Here is a 14,816-nt window from a genome sequence, read left to right on the forward strand (position 1 = left end):
ATCATAGGTTCCTGATGCCTATCAATTTGGGAGGCCGGATATGGTAGACATGAATTCTGATACATATAATGGGAACCATAATATGAGCTGTAAAAAAAAAAAAAAATAATAATAATAATAATAATAATTATATATATATATATATGCTTTCCAGATATTTGTGATAATTCAGTGACAAAACCAAGAATCTGAAGCAGGTTTTGAACAAATTAATAACTAATTATATTCTTGTTTAGTTGACCTTCTTTGGTGTAATTGAACTGATAGAACATATTGCTTTGATTTCCTCGTATAAACTTCAAAGATTAGTTTATAGATTCATCTTCATTTCAGGAAAAATTACTATTTACCTACTTGTGGCTTGATGTTATTGTAGCCTTTTTACTGTGTGTGGTGTATAGGTTGTTCCTTAGCTCACTTGTGTTTTGTTCTATTAGAGGCAGCCCTTGTCACAAGACACCTAAATTTGAAAATAACATGGGATGAAATAGTGATGTGATGCCTACATCAAGATGACATGCCACTGATGTGGTGCATATGTGGCATCCATGTGTGACTCAATGGGCCTTTGTTACCAGTGTGCTTACATGACATTGATAGTACAAAGGTGGTATCAATGTGAAGCCAATCAACTCTCATGACCATTATTGTTGTCATGTTTCATGCCTAGTAATGTGAGCAGGAACTCATAAAGTCACATAATCACCTAAGTTGTTGCTAACCCCGCAAAACTAAAGTTAAGCAAAGCTGAATCATATTAACTAGCCTCATGATATTAAAAGAAATAAACACAAGATTCGTCTAATATGAAACTCTCTTGCCTCTCTTCATGATTTATAAGAAAGGCCTTTCAAAAACTCCATTTCGCTATGGTCTGTACCAGATTCGCCTTACCCTAACTTGTCCTGTTGCCTTAAGACTTTTGATTTGTGGACCTGTCGATTATACTTTTCTTCTCTCTCTCTCTCTCTCTCTCTCTCTCTCTCTCTCTCTCATTTTGCCCTCCAAGTGCCTTTTTCTCTCTCATCCATTAGTTCATCACCTCACTGAGCTGACTTTCATTACCAATCCTTTTTTAGTGATCTCACAATTTTAACATGCACTGGCATGGTACCCACTGTATTGTGTCAGCCTAATTTTATGGTGCGAAATGGCATCAATATGGTGTTTCTGTGCACCTATTTGACTAATGTAGGACCAATATGCATCCTATTTTAGTCATTTCATATGCATATGTTCACCAATCAATGTTGTACACCAATTTGATTCATCTGTTTGTACGCCCAGCTTTTTCTTAATATTATCATTAAGTGCACAATTTGCCCCTTTGTAATACAACTTAAATTTCACATATAAGTGCAACTTCTGTTATTGTTGTATTTATCAATGCAAGGTGGTAGAGTGAGGGCTAAATGTTTGATGGTGCAAAAAATAGGTGAGTTGAGTGGCACTCTTTAGATTATGGGTGAGCAAGTTGAGATGTTATTGGGGCATGGTAGTTTCCCCTGAAATTATAGTTATTAGGAGTAAGGATCCCGTATCTGGAGACACATTAAACATAAGTGGTAAAGATAATAAACACAGTTATACGGGTTGTTTTTGGACTTCATTTTGATGTTTAGAGTTCATTCGACTGCATTTACAAAGGATAGTTGATGCAAAGCTTCTGTATTGATGGCTGAGAAAATAAGTGTAAATGCAACTTGAAGACAGGATGAAAATTGAAGAGCTTATTTATGTCATTATCTCCATGCATGCCTAAACCTGTAAAACTATTCTGATTGATCTGTTTACTAATTGGTATTTCTTAGTTTTTTTCTGGAATTTGTTAATTTTACATTTTAATTATAAGATCATGCTTGACCATATCTTTGATGATTTTCTGATGTTGTGCAGACGGGATGCTGCGTTGGCTCTTACATGTGCTGTAGTATTTGTCTTGCTCATAGTGTCTTGTTATGCAGCACTTTACTTCAGATACTTCAAGGTTTCAGCTGTTTTTGTATGCCTCGGAATTCTTCTTCCGACATGCCTTAAGATTTCTAGGCATCGATGGGTTGCAAGGAAAAGGGAGAGAAGAATGTTGTTACCTTTGTCCATGTGAATATTATTGGGGTTCTATAACTTTTCTGGCAGATAACCTGCCTAATTTGTTAAGAGATGAATTTGGCTTAATTATCTATCTAAGAGATCACCCATTAAAGATCTAACATTGGTTGCTGATGCCCTCATTTCCCGGACTAATCATGGTATGCCATTTCTCTTTGTTCTATATCAAAGGATACTTCTTTTACCTATTGTCTTCATCAAATGTTGAGGCTGATGAATTTGTCATGGAACCAATATCTTCTCTTTGTATAATATTTGATAGGTTGTAAAATGTTGCAACCTTGTCATGGCCCCTCTGGTGCAACCAATGTATGATTTCTTCCAAGTCCAGTGTTTAACCATAACAATTTTTTTCATTTAGCAGATAAATATTAACCTTCAATTAGCAGCGTAATTGAATGTTTATGATGATATTTCAATTTGAGAAAATAGATTATTGGCAGAAAATTTCCTGTTCTTGAAGACTTCTTTTTTCCAATAAGTAAAATTATGTCGATTTGGTTGATAATGATTATTTTTAGCAATGAAAAAATGTTAGTTTTGCTGATAATGATTTTTAATTTATTGATAAACTTGAATTTTAGCCCCTTCTTTTTTAGAAAACTATGATATGGAATAAAGAATTTTTGTTGGAGTAATTGCTCAAGAAAGAGTACATACACGTAGAAATCAAGCTGGAAGGGCACGTAGAAATAATAAAAGAGGCTTTAATTAAATTAGAGCCTCAAAGAGAAAATATAATTTTCGACGAATTTCTTGAGAATTTACGATTGTATGGGAGGATTATTTCCCAAAGGACTTATCTGTGCCTCTTCGAAAAGACTCGACCACATATTTCGGTAAAGCAAAATATGTAGGGAAGTTATCTCTCTCTCTCTCTCTCTCTTCTCGATCTGCCTTGCCAATTTGCTCGCGCCCCATCGACCACTATGTCTCTTAGGAAACGGCAACGCGTCGGGAGCAGCGGTCACCTCTCCTCCCTCGACGGAGCCCTAGCGGAGGAGCGATCCTCCCCCTCGCCGTTCCGCTGCCCCGCCTTCGACCCTGGTGGCTTCAACGACCCTTCCTTCTCTGACGTCCTCCTCCACCTCCAGTTTGATCCCGATCACGACCCTCATCCTGACGCTTACCTCACCTGCCTCGACCTTCACGTCCAGTCCGCCGCCCTCCGCCGCTCCGACTACTTCGCCGCCCTCCTCTCCGACAGGTGGCAGCGACCTAGCGCTTCATCCGGCGACGCGATCCCGCTCCGGGTAACCCTCAAGATCCCTCGAGACGATGATCGCCACCGTCAAGGCCCCTTTGACGCCCATGTCGCCGTCATTCGGCTCCTCCACACCCTCGATTTCTCCGGAGCCGTCGCCTCGGTTACTGACGCCCTGGAGATGATGCCGGTGGCGCTGGAGTTCCTGTTTGAGGATTGCGTCCGGGCTTGCGTTCGGTTCCTCGAGGCAATGCCTTGGACGGAGGAGGAGGAAGAAAGGGTCCTCACGTTGATCCCTTTCCTCGGTGAAGAGGAATCCCGGGAACTCGTCGCTAGGGTTTCGCCCGTGGTGGCGGCCTCGGGAGATTGGAAGAGCATGTCTGAAGAAATGCTTCATGGATTGATCGACGTGGCGATCAGGCGGCACCCCAATGTGGCCACCGTCAAGGCTTTTGTGGCGAAGATACTGAAGGATTTCCCGTATCGGGAATCGGTACAGAGGGTACTGGACCAGGCCTTCTTGTCGAGCTTGGAGACGGTGAAAGATTACTTGGGCAAGTATGCGAGCCCAGATGTCCGGGTGGCGGAGGATAGTGATGAGAGGGAGGCAATCCAGAGGCTGAATTTGCATGCGGTGATGTCGAACTTAAAGCATTTGCATTGGCTGGTGGAGAGGATAATCGAGGTTAGGGTGGCCGACACTGCAGTGAGGGAGTGGAGCGAGCAGGAGGCACTGGCAGCTGACTTGATGAAGACTTTTAGGGACGATACATGGAAGAATATTGCACCTGGACTACCATTGCTGGTCACCAGGTGCAGCTACCGGCTTGCCGATGCTGTTGCTTCGGGGGCTACTTTGGCTCCTCGACAGGTCTGCCTTTCATAACCCTCGTTTCTTTACTCTACAACTTATGCTCTATTCTGAAAAATATGGTAATTAAGATTGTTCAGCATCATGGATGGGAAACAAGAGCTTTAAGTTTTCAGTTATGGGAAAAAAGACCAACGATTTGAAAGAAGTGTGATTTTTTTCTCCTCCAATTTAAAGTTGTGACGGAAGTTAGTTTTACTCAGCTTTCTTTTATGAGGCAATGGGGACTCCTGACAAAATTAATCCAATTTTTTGTTTAAATAACATAGGTTTTTTTAATTGTTATCTTTTACTATATATTTTTTCTTTATTGCCATTGATAGATTAAGCCATGTTGGAATGGCCAGATTTCGGGTGGGTGCTACGGAAGCTTTAGAACTTGGTCCTTCAGACCTGCCAAAATTAGTGTTAGAGGATGTGTATTCAACTATTTTGCTAACTATGAGCCCTTGTAGTGATAAAAAGTCAAGGACGTGGATGCTGCAGGATCATTTGGTCTTACATTGTCATCGTCATCTTTTTCTTTTTCCTTTCCTGTGCGAAAATTGCAGGATAATTTGGTCTTACCTTTGTCTTCATCGTCTTTTTTCTTTTTCTTTTCCTGTGTGAAAGTTGCAGTCTGCAAGGTGCTTAATCCTCTAGTCTTGCAAGTCCTGTTCCCAGCTTGTTGCCTTAGTCAATGGACTGAACTGCTCTCCTCAAGTGTGGTGACTGAAAACAGCATTTGATGATTTACTGGATCTTTTGATTTTTGACAGGAACATTGTTGACATGTTCATCCTACCATTGCTATCTATAATTGAAGTACATCATTAATACACTTCATTTTATAATAGTGGTAAATCCTGCCTTGTATCATTGCTTAATCCACCACCATTTTGCTGCTTATCCTTTTTTTTTTCCATACCTTTTGTGTCCTTATTCCTGATGTGCTGATACCATTGACAAAAGTTATGTGCCACCCACCAACTCAGTGGACACCAATCAACATTCCTATCACTTTTTTTTTTTCATAGATATGGACTTATTCATAATTATGTACACAACCAACTGTTTCATGCAAATTCATGACCAGAATGCGTATCGTCTTTAACTATATGGCTGCTATACCCTTAAGTTAGTCCATGCAGTTGCCATCACCTCCAGCTTGCCAGAGGTCCAAAACAAGAAAATATCTGTATTTAAGTCTATCTCCCTCCATCTTCTGTCGGATGCGAGATGAGTTTTTTTTCTTATGTTTTTGTAAGTTACAGAAGATGAAGCTTGGGATCAAGTTCCTATGAAATCATAACCCATCCATGTATAAGATTATCTATACCCAAATAGTTCTCATATTGTTTAACAGTTTAATATCTCTTCTACACTCCTTAAAATGGTTCCGTCATGAGTGACAAACTTTTTCAATAACTTGAATGTAACAGTTTATCGTTTTTTTTTTCTAATTTATTCCTACCAAGATCACATGATTTTTATCTAAGATGTTTAATTTACTAAGCATTACCATATTCGTTGAAGTTATATACTTTATTATTATTCTTTATTCTTCACTTATTTAGTTCCATGATGCTTTTGAAATTTTGGTCTGTCATACCATTGCTATCTAGGCTTCCCAGTTAGTGATTGGAGCCGATGAACTCCTAACTGTAGTAATTCCTGGTCTCAGGTAAGAATGAAGATTGTGAGAAACTGGCTCCCTGTGTTGAATGTTCTCAGGGATACCTTTTCACCATTGCCTAGTGGCTATAGAACACTTTACCCAGATCTGGAAGAGACATTTTTGAAGATTATATCCACCTTGCCGCTGTCTGATGCTCAAGAGTTGCTACAGCAGTGCCTAAGCTTCTCCACCCGCAATCTTGATGATTGCCCACACTTGACATCCGCAATCAAAACATGGTTCAGGCGTGCAAATAGGCCTCCTCATGATTACAGAACCAACTAATTGCATCTTTCCAGCAAGTAGCAGCTGCATGAGATTACGGTTATCAGGTTAGTTGAAATTGCCTATAGCTCTGAAAACTGGAAGAAGTGTTTTTTTTTTTTGGTATCATCCATACTGCCTATTCAACATTTACAAATTTGTTGAATTTTTGCTAATGATTTTCTGGATTTCTTAGATTATTTTCTGCTAGGATCATCAGTTATTGTTCTATAAACTGTGAATTGGTGCACTTTGAGTAATAAATTACTATCTCTGGCGATCACAACAATGTACTCGAGATTAAATTCCAATGCTGAGTCAGTTGAACTTATTTTTTATTATTTTATATGTCATTAGATTTTGTTCCATTCCATAGCTAATGCTTCAACTATTTGTGGCTCAGAGTTAGACTATATATATATATATATATATATTACTAGTTCATTTCGCCATGGTCTTGTTTATCTTGAACTTGTTGTTTGTGTAACTATTTGTTCTTTTCCTTCTTGGAGAATTGCTCATCATAGAAGAAATTTAGTCTACTAAATTCATTCCTTACTGAAGCATTTATTAGTAAAATTAACTTGCTTTTTCAACAATCAATAGAAAAATCAGGAATTTATCAACTGATTTACATCAATAGCTACAATCATTATGAATTTTTGGAGGTCCCTGATAGTCATAATGATATGTGAGAGGCTCAGAAACCATGGTTCAAATTTTGGTCATACCCATGGACACTGATTGGTATTTGCCGATGCTATGGCTGACCACTACAGGGACTGGGCAGATTTCACCCACTGGCCAAAATGGAGCTTACCAGCCAGTAAGCTCACATTACAGGGCTGACTAGACGGTAAGCTGATCGGTAACGAACTGCACTTGATGATCACTATTGAGTTTTTTTGTTCTGGTTTTTTAAGTTGTTGACAACAGTCTTATCTTTCTTTTATTTTTTTTCTCTCTCTCTCTCTCCTTTTCTGCTGCCGCTGCTCCTTTTCCGCTGCCTCGTCCACCACCACCTCCGCCTCTGCTACCCCCACCTTCTGCGGTGCATCATTCTTCTATTAGAGTTGAAGCTGTTGATTACTTGATTCTGATCTGTGTTTTGGGTTATTAAAGAGCCCAGTTGTGGCTTATACACTTTATTTCTGACGGTTCTTATGTTGACATTATTCTTTTTCTCTGTCTCTTCAGCCAGCAGTGAGCTCGAGATTGATGCCATGCTGCACAATACTGGAGGTGGTCTACCATTGCAGATTAGCCGTCTTTTACTAGTTCCTGTTAGGTTTCAGACATCTGAGGACTTCAAATCTGTAACCATCTACATGGATAACACGACACCACTGAGGCATGAAGTATAGATGGTAACTTGCTATTCCTGGTTCCCATTTGTGTGTATATCAAAGCTACGAAGGTACTCTCGAGAGTTTCTTTTGTGTGTGTATTGAACTCTCTTTCTCGTATCGTCGCGGAGGATTGGAATCCTCGTTATGACATCTACGATGCATCGCTTCCGATGATGTTATGCTCTTGCATTAGATTGCAGTATGTATGGTAATTCATCGTCCTCCAAACGACACTCTGTCGTCGGAAACTTGATGTGCTTGTGTTCCATCGTGGCCGTCAATGGTGTCACGCCGTTGCGAGAGCCACCTTACCAGGTATACGTCGCTTCTTGGATGGCGGATGGAAGTCGATGCAGGTTAGGGTATTGCTTTGTGATTTGTGACTACGGATCGTTGGATGGAAGTCATAAGACGGACCTGAACTCATTGACCGGTTCGATTTTGGGTCGATTGTGTCAGTATTACCGAAAAGAGCCGATTGACCGGGTCGCCGTCCCCTTTGGTTCAAATAACGCAGTCGGTTATCCTTTCTTTCATAGGCCGGACCGGTTCAAGCCGGGAGTTGGGATGTGTGTTATCCTATGGGCTTGCCTAATCATCCGATTCGATTCAAATAACACATTCGGTGCGCTCGCCATGGTTTTTGAACCCTTTCTTTTATAGACCGGACCGGTTCGAGTCCAAAGTTGGATTGTGTGTTATCCTATGGGCCAAATTCTTCGATTTGGTTTAAATAACGTATTAAGTACGTTTGTCATGGTTTTTGAACCCTTTCTTTTATAGACCGGATCGGTTCGAGTCGAAAGTTGGATTGTGTGTTATCTTATGGGCCAAATTGTTCGATTTGGTTTAAATAACGCATTCGTAAGTTGTCATGGTTTTTGAACCTTTTCTTTTATAGATCGGATCGATTCAAGCCGAAAGTTGCGATGCGCGTTATCCTATCGGCCCATTGAGCCGACAGGACTGCAATCCCCGTGTCCCAGCTCCATTTGCCTGTCAGCCGAGGCTTCTTGCCATGGTGAAGGCACCGCCGCCATGACTCCCTCCCTCCAAGCTCCACGCCGCAAGCAGGCGGTTGCGTAGTTGCGTCGACCCATCACAAGATGCAGGGACGAAGGGCGCAGCCGGTGGAGCCCCAAGTTGTCGATTGGAGGGGCACGCCGTGACACAGGAAGACCACGGCGGAGTGAGCGGCAGCGGAGATATCCAGTCACCGTCGGTGATAATAAGAACGGCGAACTTTAAGCATTTGAGGCCAAAAAAATAATTTTTGGGCCCTTTCGTTATCGAGAAGGTGGACGGTAACCTCACAGGGCGGTATTCGTACCCAATCTTTACAGGCCGGGCCGAGTTGGGCCGTCGCTGTCAAGTGTCTGTCCACCTTGACGTCCTTGTAAGAATGGCTCTGAATCGACCATGTTAAGTGGGCCTATAACAACAACAAAATCTAAATTTATATTTGGCTGACAACCAAGCAGGAAGTCTCATGGATTATGTTTCCAGAAACATTGCAGAACATTCATCAACACAACAGCATCAGCTTCAAAATATGTTTCTCAATGGTGAATAGCAAACAAAACCACAATCACAAAGGGGAAATCTAAACCCAATATCCACAGTTCTTCATCCGCATACCAATTCCCTTAAGATGAGAGACTATAGACTGGGATGAAAGAAACAGCAAGTTAAATCAATATACAGAACCCCGAAAAACCACCAATAAAGGATCAATTACATGAGAAAAGAATTGCAAATTGCAGCTTGTTTTACAAGAACAAAAAAGAACCAAACCAAACTGCAAAAAAATGAATCAGCAGCATCCCCATCACCGTGACCGACTGAGACAAACCTTTGCCTGCCTGCCTGCCTGCTGCCTCGAGGACCAGCTCTCGCAATAGAAATTTTATGTAATAAAGGCATGGGCAGGAGCAGACGAGAAAGAATTGAACCGACACAACTCTCAACTCCTGTAACACTTGACCAAATTGAGGAGGGTTGAACACTAAACTGGCCATGAATCGGATGCCAATAGGCAGGAGCTCCAATGGAGAGTCCACCATATGTTATTACCCATGAACTCACAAAAGACCTTTTCAATCGTCCATGTCACGTAAACCGGATGGCTCTGGGAAGATCTCCTTGGATGGCCTCTTGCGAGAGAATGACTGCTCCCCGCCGCTTCCCTGGGACCTGGTTGTGCCGGAGCGTCTCAACAGTTGATCCTCCCTCAGTTGGCCTGGCACAGAAGCAATCTCTGAGGAGCTGCGTCGCCAGCTCCCCATGAATGCAGCATTCCAAGAACCCCTTGACGAAGTGGCCCTTAGCCTGGCCGAGCCAGAATTGTTGTCTTCTCTTACCACCTTCAGAGGGTTCTCCAATGCCTTGAGGATGTGTCTCATTGGTGGACGCCTGCTAGGCTTTGGATCGAGGCAAGACTTTGCTACGATCGCCATGGCCCAGACCTCCTCCAAGTGGTCCTCATCAACAACAAGGAATGGATCAACAATCTTCGCCACAAGTCCCTTTTCGTACATATTGATGTAAGGCAGGGTGTGATCAAGCATCTCATTTATTGTGGCATCACTTGACCCGCTAATGCCAAGCTTACCGGTAACCAGTTCGAGCAATATCTTGCCAAAACAATATACATCGTATGCACATGTTGCAGGTGGCCCTGCAAATTAATGAAGGAACAAAATTAATCACCTGCAAATCGAACAAAACAATGAGAATCGAAAGTTCCTTTAGAATTTCCATACCGGAAATTGCTTGTTCTGATGTCCTGCAGAAGAAAAGCAGATGTTAGATCATGGCAAGCTTAATGATATCTTAGCAACAAAAAAATTCTATAATGTGTCTTTTTTAGAGAGATGACAACATCAAGGTATTATGGCAAGGACAAGTATCTAATAAACAAGATTTAAAGCGGTAGACAATGATATAAGATGAATATGCGTGTTTATCAAATTTTGACACTTTCTAGAGCAGGCCCACAGGTAAAAACGACAAGCATACACCTGCGAGTTTCAACCAACAGAAGATCAGTGACATAAATGGAAAAAAAAAAAGAGGAATCATTTGCCTTGTCTTCCTGTTTACGAGTCATCTTTTTGCAGCATAGATTTCAGTGACTGTTCACTCTACCAAATCTCTCAAATTTTCTTTGCTATTTAATGGCTAAACACCTTCTACAGAGAAGAATAAATGGCATCCCTCGACAAGAGTATTCACAAGAGAATTAGCAAGACAGCCATCATAACAGTTTTTCTAGTTAGATACATCCACAGATGAAAGAAAGATTAGCTATTCAGCCTGGCTGATTGTAAGAAACTAATGCAGCACGGATCTCATTTTTGTCACCCGAAGGATACACTATGATGAGATGTTCACAAAGTTAGTGAAGATTCACAACTATTGATGGTGAACATATATAACAGGATTATTATTTGCAATATTCGATCTTTTCCTCTATCTGCTAACTCAATCTATCTACTTCTTTCTTACAGGAATCTCAAATCATCAAGAAACAGAATATTACAAACTTCTGAATAACAACAGCTTCTAGGGAAATGATAGGCTGTGCAAGGTTTCATATTGCCTTTCCAAGGCTGTCTGTGATTGATGTTTTATTTTCTAATGATGGTTTCCTAATTGGATGCAGCTGATGCTGATTCTTTTCTTATGTCTTTTTCTGATTAATCTTTTAATACTAATATCCTTATATTACCGAATTGATAAATATGCTGCAGTTTTCAGGACAGCACCACACACTCTTGTTTTGTTTAAAGAGGCCTACTTTATGGCATAAAAGAAGGTAAGAGATTGGCATGGATACCATCTCACAGAATTTAAAGAAAAGGGCAAATTCCCAATAGATATTAGATGATGCACAAAGATGACCAAGATCCAATATAGACAAGAAGAAAATGGGAAAAAGTAAGTACAAGATTTGTAAACAAAGGATAATGATAAATTAGACTTACTGTGACTTTCTCAAAAGCCTAGTGATGACATTTTGGTGCGCTTCTCCTTCCTGTGCACATACCTCACTTAAACTAGCAAGCCTCACTTCAAATTTATCATCAAGAAGGATACTGCTTGCTTGGATGTCTCTGCAACCACAACAATTTATCAGTTGGATAATACTAGATGAAATACTTGTGACAACAAGGATATTTTGACAGTATTGCCTCAGAATATATGGATGGAGGTAAGCAACTCTCGCTAAGAATTTAAGTATGCAACAAAGATGGGAAATCTAGGCTGCTTGAATTACACAAGATACAATTTTATGGCTTGTGATCTAGAAAGAAGGGGTCATAGGACCTCTGTACAACATGTTCTTTTAGGTTTCATTGAAAGCTGCAGTAACTGATGCTGGATTCATATCTTATCCAAAAGCATGATCTAAAATCACAGAAGCATGGCAGGTGTCATGTATTAATAAATTATTTACCAACTGAGCGAAGGTCAAAGACACAACAGGTTCAAACATTGAGCCCAAGAGGGTTGCTAGCATCCCTAAAAATGAAATATTTGCCAAACAGAATAAAAAATGTATAAATGTCAAAGAAAGGTTCAGCATTAATGATGACGAAGAAAATATGATGACAAACCAATTTGATGTGCATGAACTGGCAATGAATCAAGTTCCCTGATGTGAAAAAAAAAAATGAATTTACGAGATGAAAAAAGGAACACTAGAATCATGTGTCAAACAACAACATAAGAAACTTAGAGGAAGATATATTACCTATGGACAAGAGGCGGCGAACATTCATGATGAAAATAGCATAGGGCCTCGGCAATGCCTGTTGCAATCTTCAACCTCTTTAACCAATCCAATGAGTGAAATCCTTCTTCTGGCTCAGGTTTCCTCTGCAACGCACTACAAAGATCACCATTTGGCACATATTTATAGACAAGGAATTTCTCATTCTCATTCTCATTCTCATTCTCCAAGCAGTGGCCTATAAATGGCACCAATCTCCTGTGCAAACCCTTGGAGAACAAATCCAACTCTGCAGCATAAGCATCCTTTCTGACCTGTACATTGATCCTCTTCACCACAACAGAAACTCCGCTTTCCAAAACACCACGGTAAATATCTCCAGAGTGTCCATGCTTGATAAGGTTCACATCACTAAAGCCCAAAGTTGCCCGAACCAGCTGCTCATAATGGAAGGCCTCTCCTACAGCTGACAAATTGACAACAACACTAGAAGCCTGTGTGCCATCCCCAGGAGGGCCTTCAGCTCCACCACTCTCCTGCTGTTCAACTCTTGGGCCACCAGATCTCTTCAAACAATATACCAGCAAAAGAATCGATATTATCAGCACCAATGTGCCACCGAGAGTTCCTATCAGTATATATTTTAAGTTCCGATGCCCCTTCTTGGAAGTGCTCGAAGGATGAGGACTTTGGGTCACATTACCATCATAAGGTAACCCTCTCTCAGTATAGAACTGCAAACAGTCTTCTGGTTTCCTTTGGTTAATAGCATCTTCAAAGCAATTCAATCCAAAAGTTATATTGTTGCTCGCATTATCTACTGGCAATGCACCTTCTAAGTAATTGTTCGATATATCCACCATTACAAACTCGGTGAAAATTCTCCCAAAGCGAGAAGAGATGGAACCATAGTAGAGATTGCTTGAAAGATCAAAGAGAGCACCACTGATGTTCTCATTGACAACAGCCGGCATAAGGTCTGGAAGAATTCCAGTAAGGTTATTGAAAGAGACGTCAAATACCCTTAGCTCTGAGAGAGACCACAGTGAGTCCGGCAATGCCCCTGAGAAGTTATTGTGACTCAGCTTGATGGACTGAAGCCTGGTGAGACTGGCAAAGAGATCAGCGGAGAGAGAGCCTGAGAGCGAGTTGTTGCCCAAGCTTAGGTTTTGTAGGCTCCTCAGGTTCTGGAGATCATCAGGAAGAGAGCCGGCGAGGGAATTGAAGCTGAGATCAAGAACTGTGAGGGAGGAGAGATCGCCGAGCTGTGCGGCGATCGATCCGGTGAGGTTATTGTTCCCCAAGATCAGGGTTTTCAAGTCTCGGATAGTGCCGAGAGCCAGTGGCACCGGGCCGGAGAGGAAGTTGGAGGAGAGATCCAGGTAGGAGAGATTGGCGAGAGCCCCGAATGACGTCGGGATGGACCCGGAGAGAACGTTGCTGGAGAGGTCGAGGACCGTGAGGTTGCCGAGCTGACCGAGAGTGGCCGGGATGCTCCCGGTGATAGCGTTGCGGGCGAGGACGAGCACCGTGAGCCCCGCGGCACCGCTGAGGGAGTCGGGGATGGAGCCCAAGACGGAGGCGTCGCGAAGGACGAGGACGGCGAAGGTCGGGGCGAGGTCGCGGCCGAACCAGTCGGGGATGGGGCCGGGGAGCACGAACCCGGTGGCGTTGAAGGAGCGAAGCTGGGTGAGGTTCCTGAGCCCATCGACGGCGAACCGTGGGTTCTGGCGGCCAAGCCGGGTGCGACGGAGGCCGGAGAGGTCGACGCCGAGGACCCGCCCAGCGGCGCTGCACGCGACGCCGGCCCAGGACGTGCAGGGTTCCACACGGCGCGGCCAGTCGTGGGCGCGGAGACCGAGCGAGGCGCGGAGACTGTAGAGCCCCGAGAGATCGGACACGGAGCTCAGGTTCTGCGCCGCCGCGGCGCACCACAGCGCGACGACGAGGACGAGGACGAGCGCGACGACGGCGGCCGCGACACGGGGCATGGCTACGGGTGGGCCCGAGGATTACCAAGAAGTGGCAACCTGCGGCACACGGTGTGGGCCCTAGCGGCCATCAATCACCGCCCGCCCTCCGCCAGCGCCCCTGCTTCGGGCCTACTCCTCCTCCTCCTACTCCTCTGCTTCCGCTCCGCAAGCAGCATTAACAGACCACCGCAGTCCTATCAATGCCCCTCCCTTTCTTTTCCTCTCCGGCCCTCCTCTCAGTTGCAGGGGGAGGAACAGATAAGAAGAAAAAGGGAAAGGAGCAGGGGAAGGGGAATGAAGATTCGACGGAAGAAGCGAAGCAGAAAAGCGGGCGGGTAGAGCAGCTGCTTCGTCTACAACTACTCGTTCGGGGCGAGTTAAGAGGGGCTCCAATTAAATGCTCAAACACAGATGCCAGCTGCCTCTCTCTACCTCTCACCCTCGCTCTTCTTCCCCCCTAATAATGGCGACAATAAAAGCAATACTGGACGACCATAGGAACATTAAAGGTTGGAATAAAAATGAAAGTATTTAACTTTATGGGCTTTTGATCGGTTGGGTGGCCGGCGGAGGCGGTGGCGGTATGGGCCGCCGGAGGAGGAGTAGGAGAAGCAGTCAGGTGGCGGAGTAGGGAGGGGTTGACTTGGACGGGAA

General features: G+C 43.0%; 2 protein-coding genes across 2 annotated transcripts; one reads left to right on the plus strand and one right to left on the minus strand.

Annotated features, from left to right (window-relative positions):
* The first annotated feature begins 2,951 nt into the window (after positions 1-2,951).
* On the plus strand, positions 2,952-7,628 carry LOC103978763 (BTB/POZ domain-containing protein At1g63850). Its single transcript, XM_009394685.3, has 3 exons — positions 2,952-4,184; positions 5,848-6,173; positions 7,303-7,628. Exons 1-2 carry the CDS (start codon positions 3,039-3,041, stop codon positions 6,124-6,126), a joined length of 1,425 nt encoding a protein of 474 aa, XP_009392960.2. The 5' UTR covers positions 2,952-3,038; the 3' UTR covers positions 6,127-6,173; positions 7,303-7,628.
* Positions 7,629-9,126: 1,498 nt separating this feature from the next.
* LOC103978762 (probable LRR receptor-like serine/threonine-protein kinase At2g16250) lies at positions 9,127-14,816 on the minus strand. The gene is made up of 4 exons (XM_009394683.3): positions 12,211-14,816; positions 11,441-11,569; positions 10,217-10,239; positions 9,127-10,131 (listed from the first exon to the last, which is right to left on the minus strand). The coding sequence occupies exons 1-4, from the start codon at positions 14,178-14,180 to the stop codon at positions 9,551-9,553; spliced, it is 2,703 nt and encodes a 900-aa protein (XP_009392958.2). The 5' UTR covers positions 14,181-14,816; the 3' UTR covers positions 9,127-9,550.

Source organism: Musa acuminata, chromosome BXJ3-3 (assembly GCF_036884655.1).
Source record: "Musa acuminata AAA Group cultivar baxijiao chromosome BXJ3-3, Cavendish_Baxijiao_AAA, whole genome shotgun sequence".
Lineage (NCBI taxonomy): Eukaryota > Viridiplantae > Streptophyta > Magnoliopsida > Zingiberales > Musaceae > Musa > Musa acuminata.

What these genes read in the sequence shown, in the direction of transcription:
- LOC103978763 (XM_009394685.3), top strand. Translation starts at nt 3,039, where the DNA reads ATGTCTCTTAGGAAACGGCAACGCGTCGGGAGCAGCGGTCACCTCTCC. An exon ending in CTACTTTGGCTCCTCGACAG is followed by an intron (nt 4,185 to 5,847) that starts GTCTGCCTTTCA and finishes TCCTGGTCTCAG; the next exon opens with GTAAGAATGAAGATTGTGAG.
- LOC103978762 (XM_009394683.3), bottom strand. Translation starts at nt 14,180, where the DNA reads ATGCCCCGTGTCGCGGCCGCCGTCGTCGCGCTCGTCCTCGTCCTCGTC. An exon ending in AGGCTTTTGAGAAAGTCACA is followed by an intron (nt 10,240 to 11,440) that starts GTAAGTCTAATT and finishes TTTCTTCTGCAG; the next exon opens with GACATCAGAACAAGCAATTT. An exon ending in ATCAGAACAAGCAATTTCCG is followed by an intron (nt 10,132 to 10,216) that starts GTATGGAAATTC and finishes ATTAATTTGCAG; the next exon opens with GGCCACCTGCAACATGTGCA.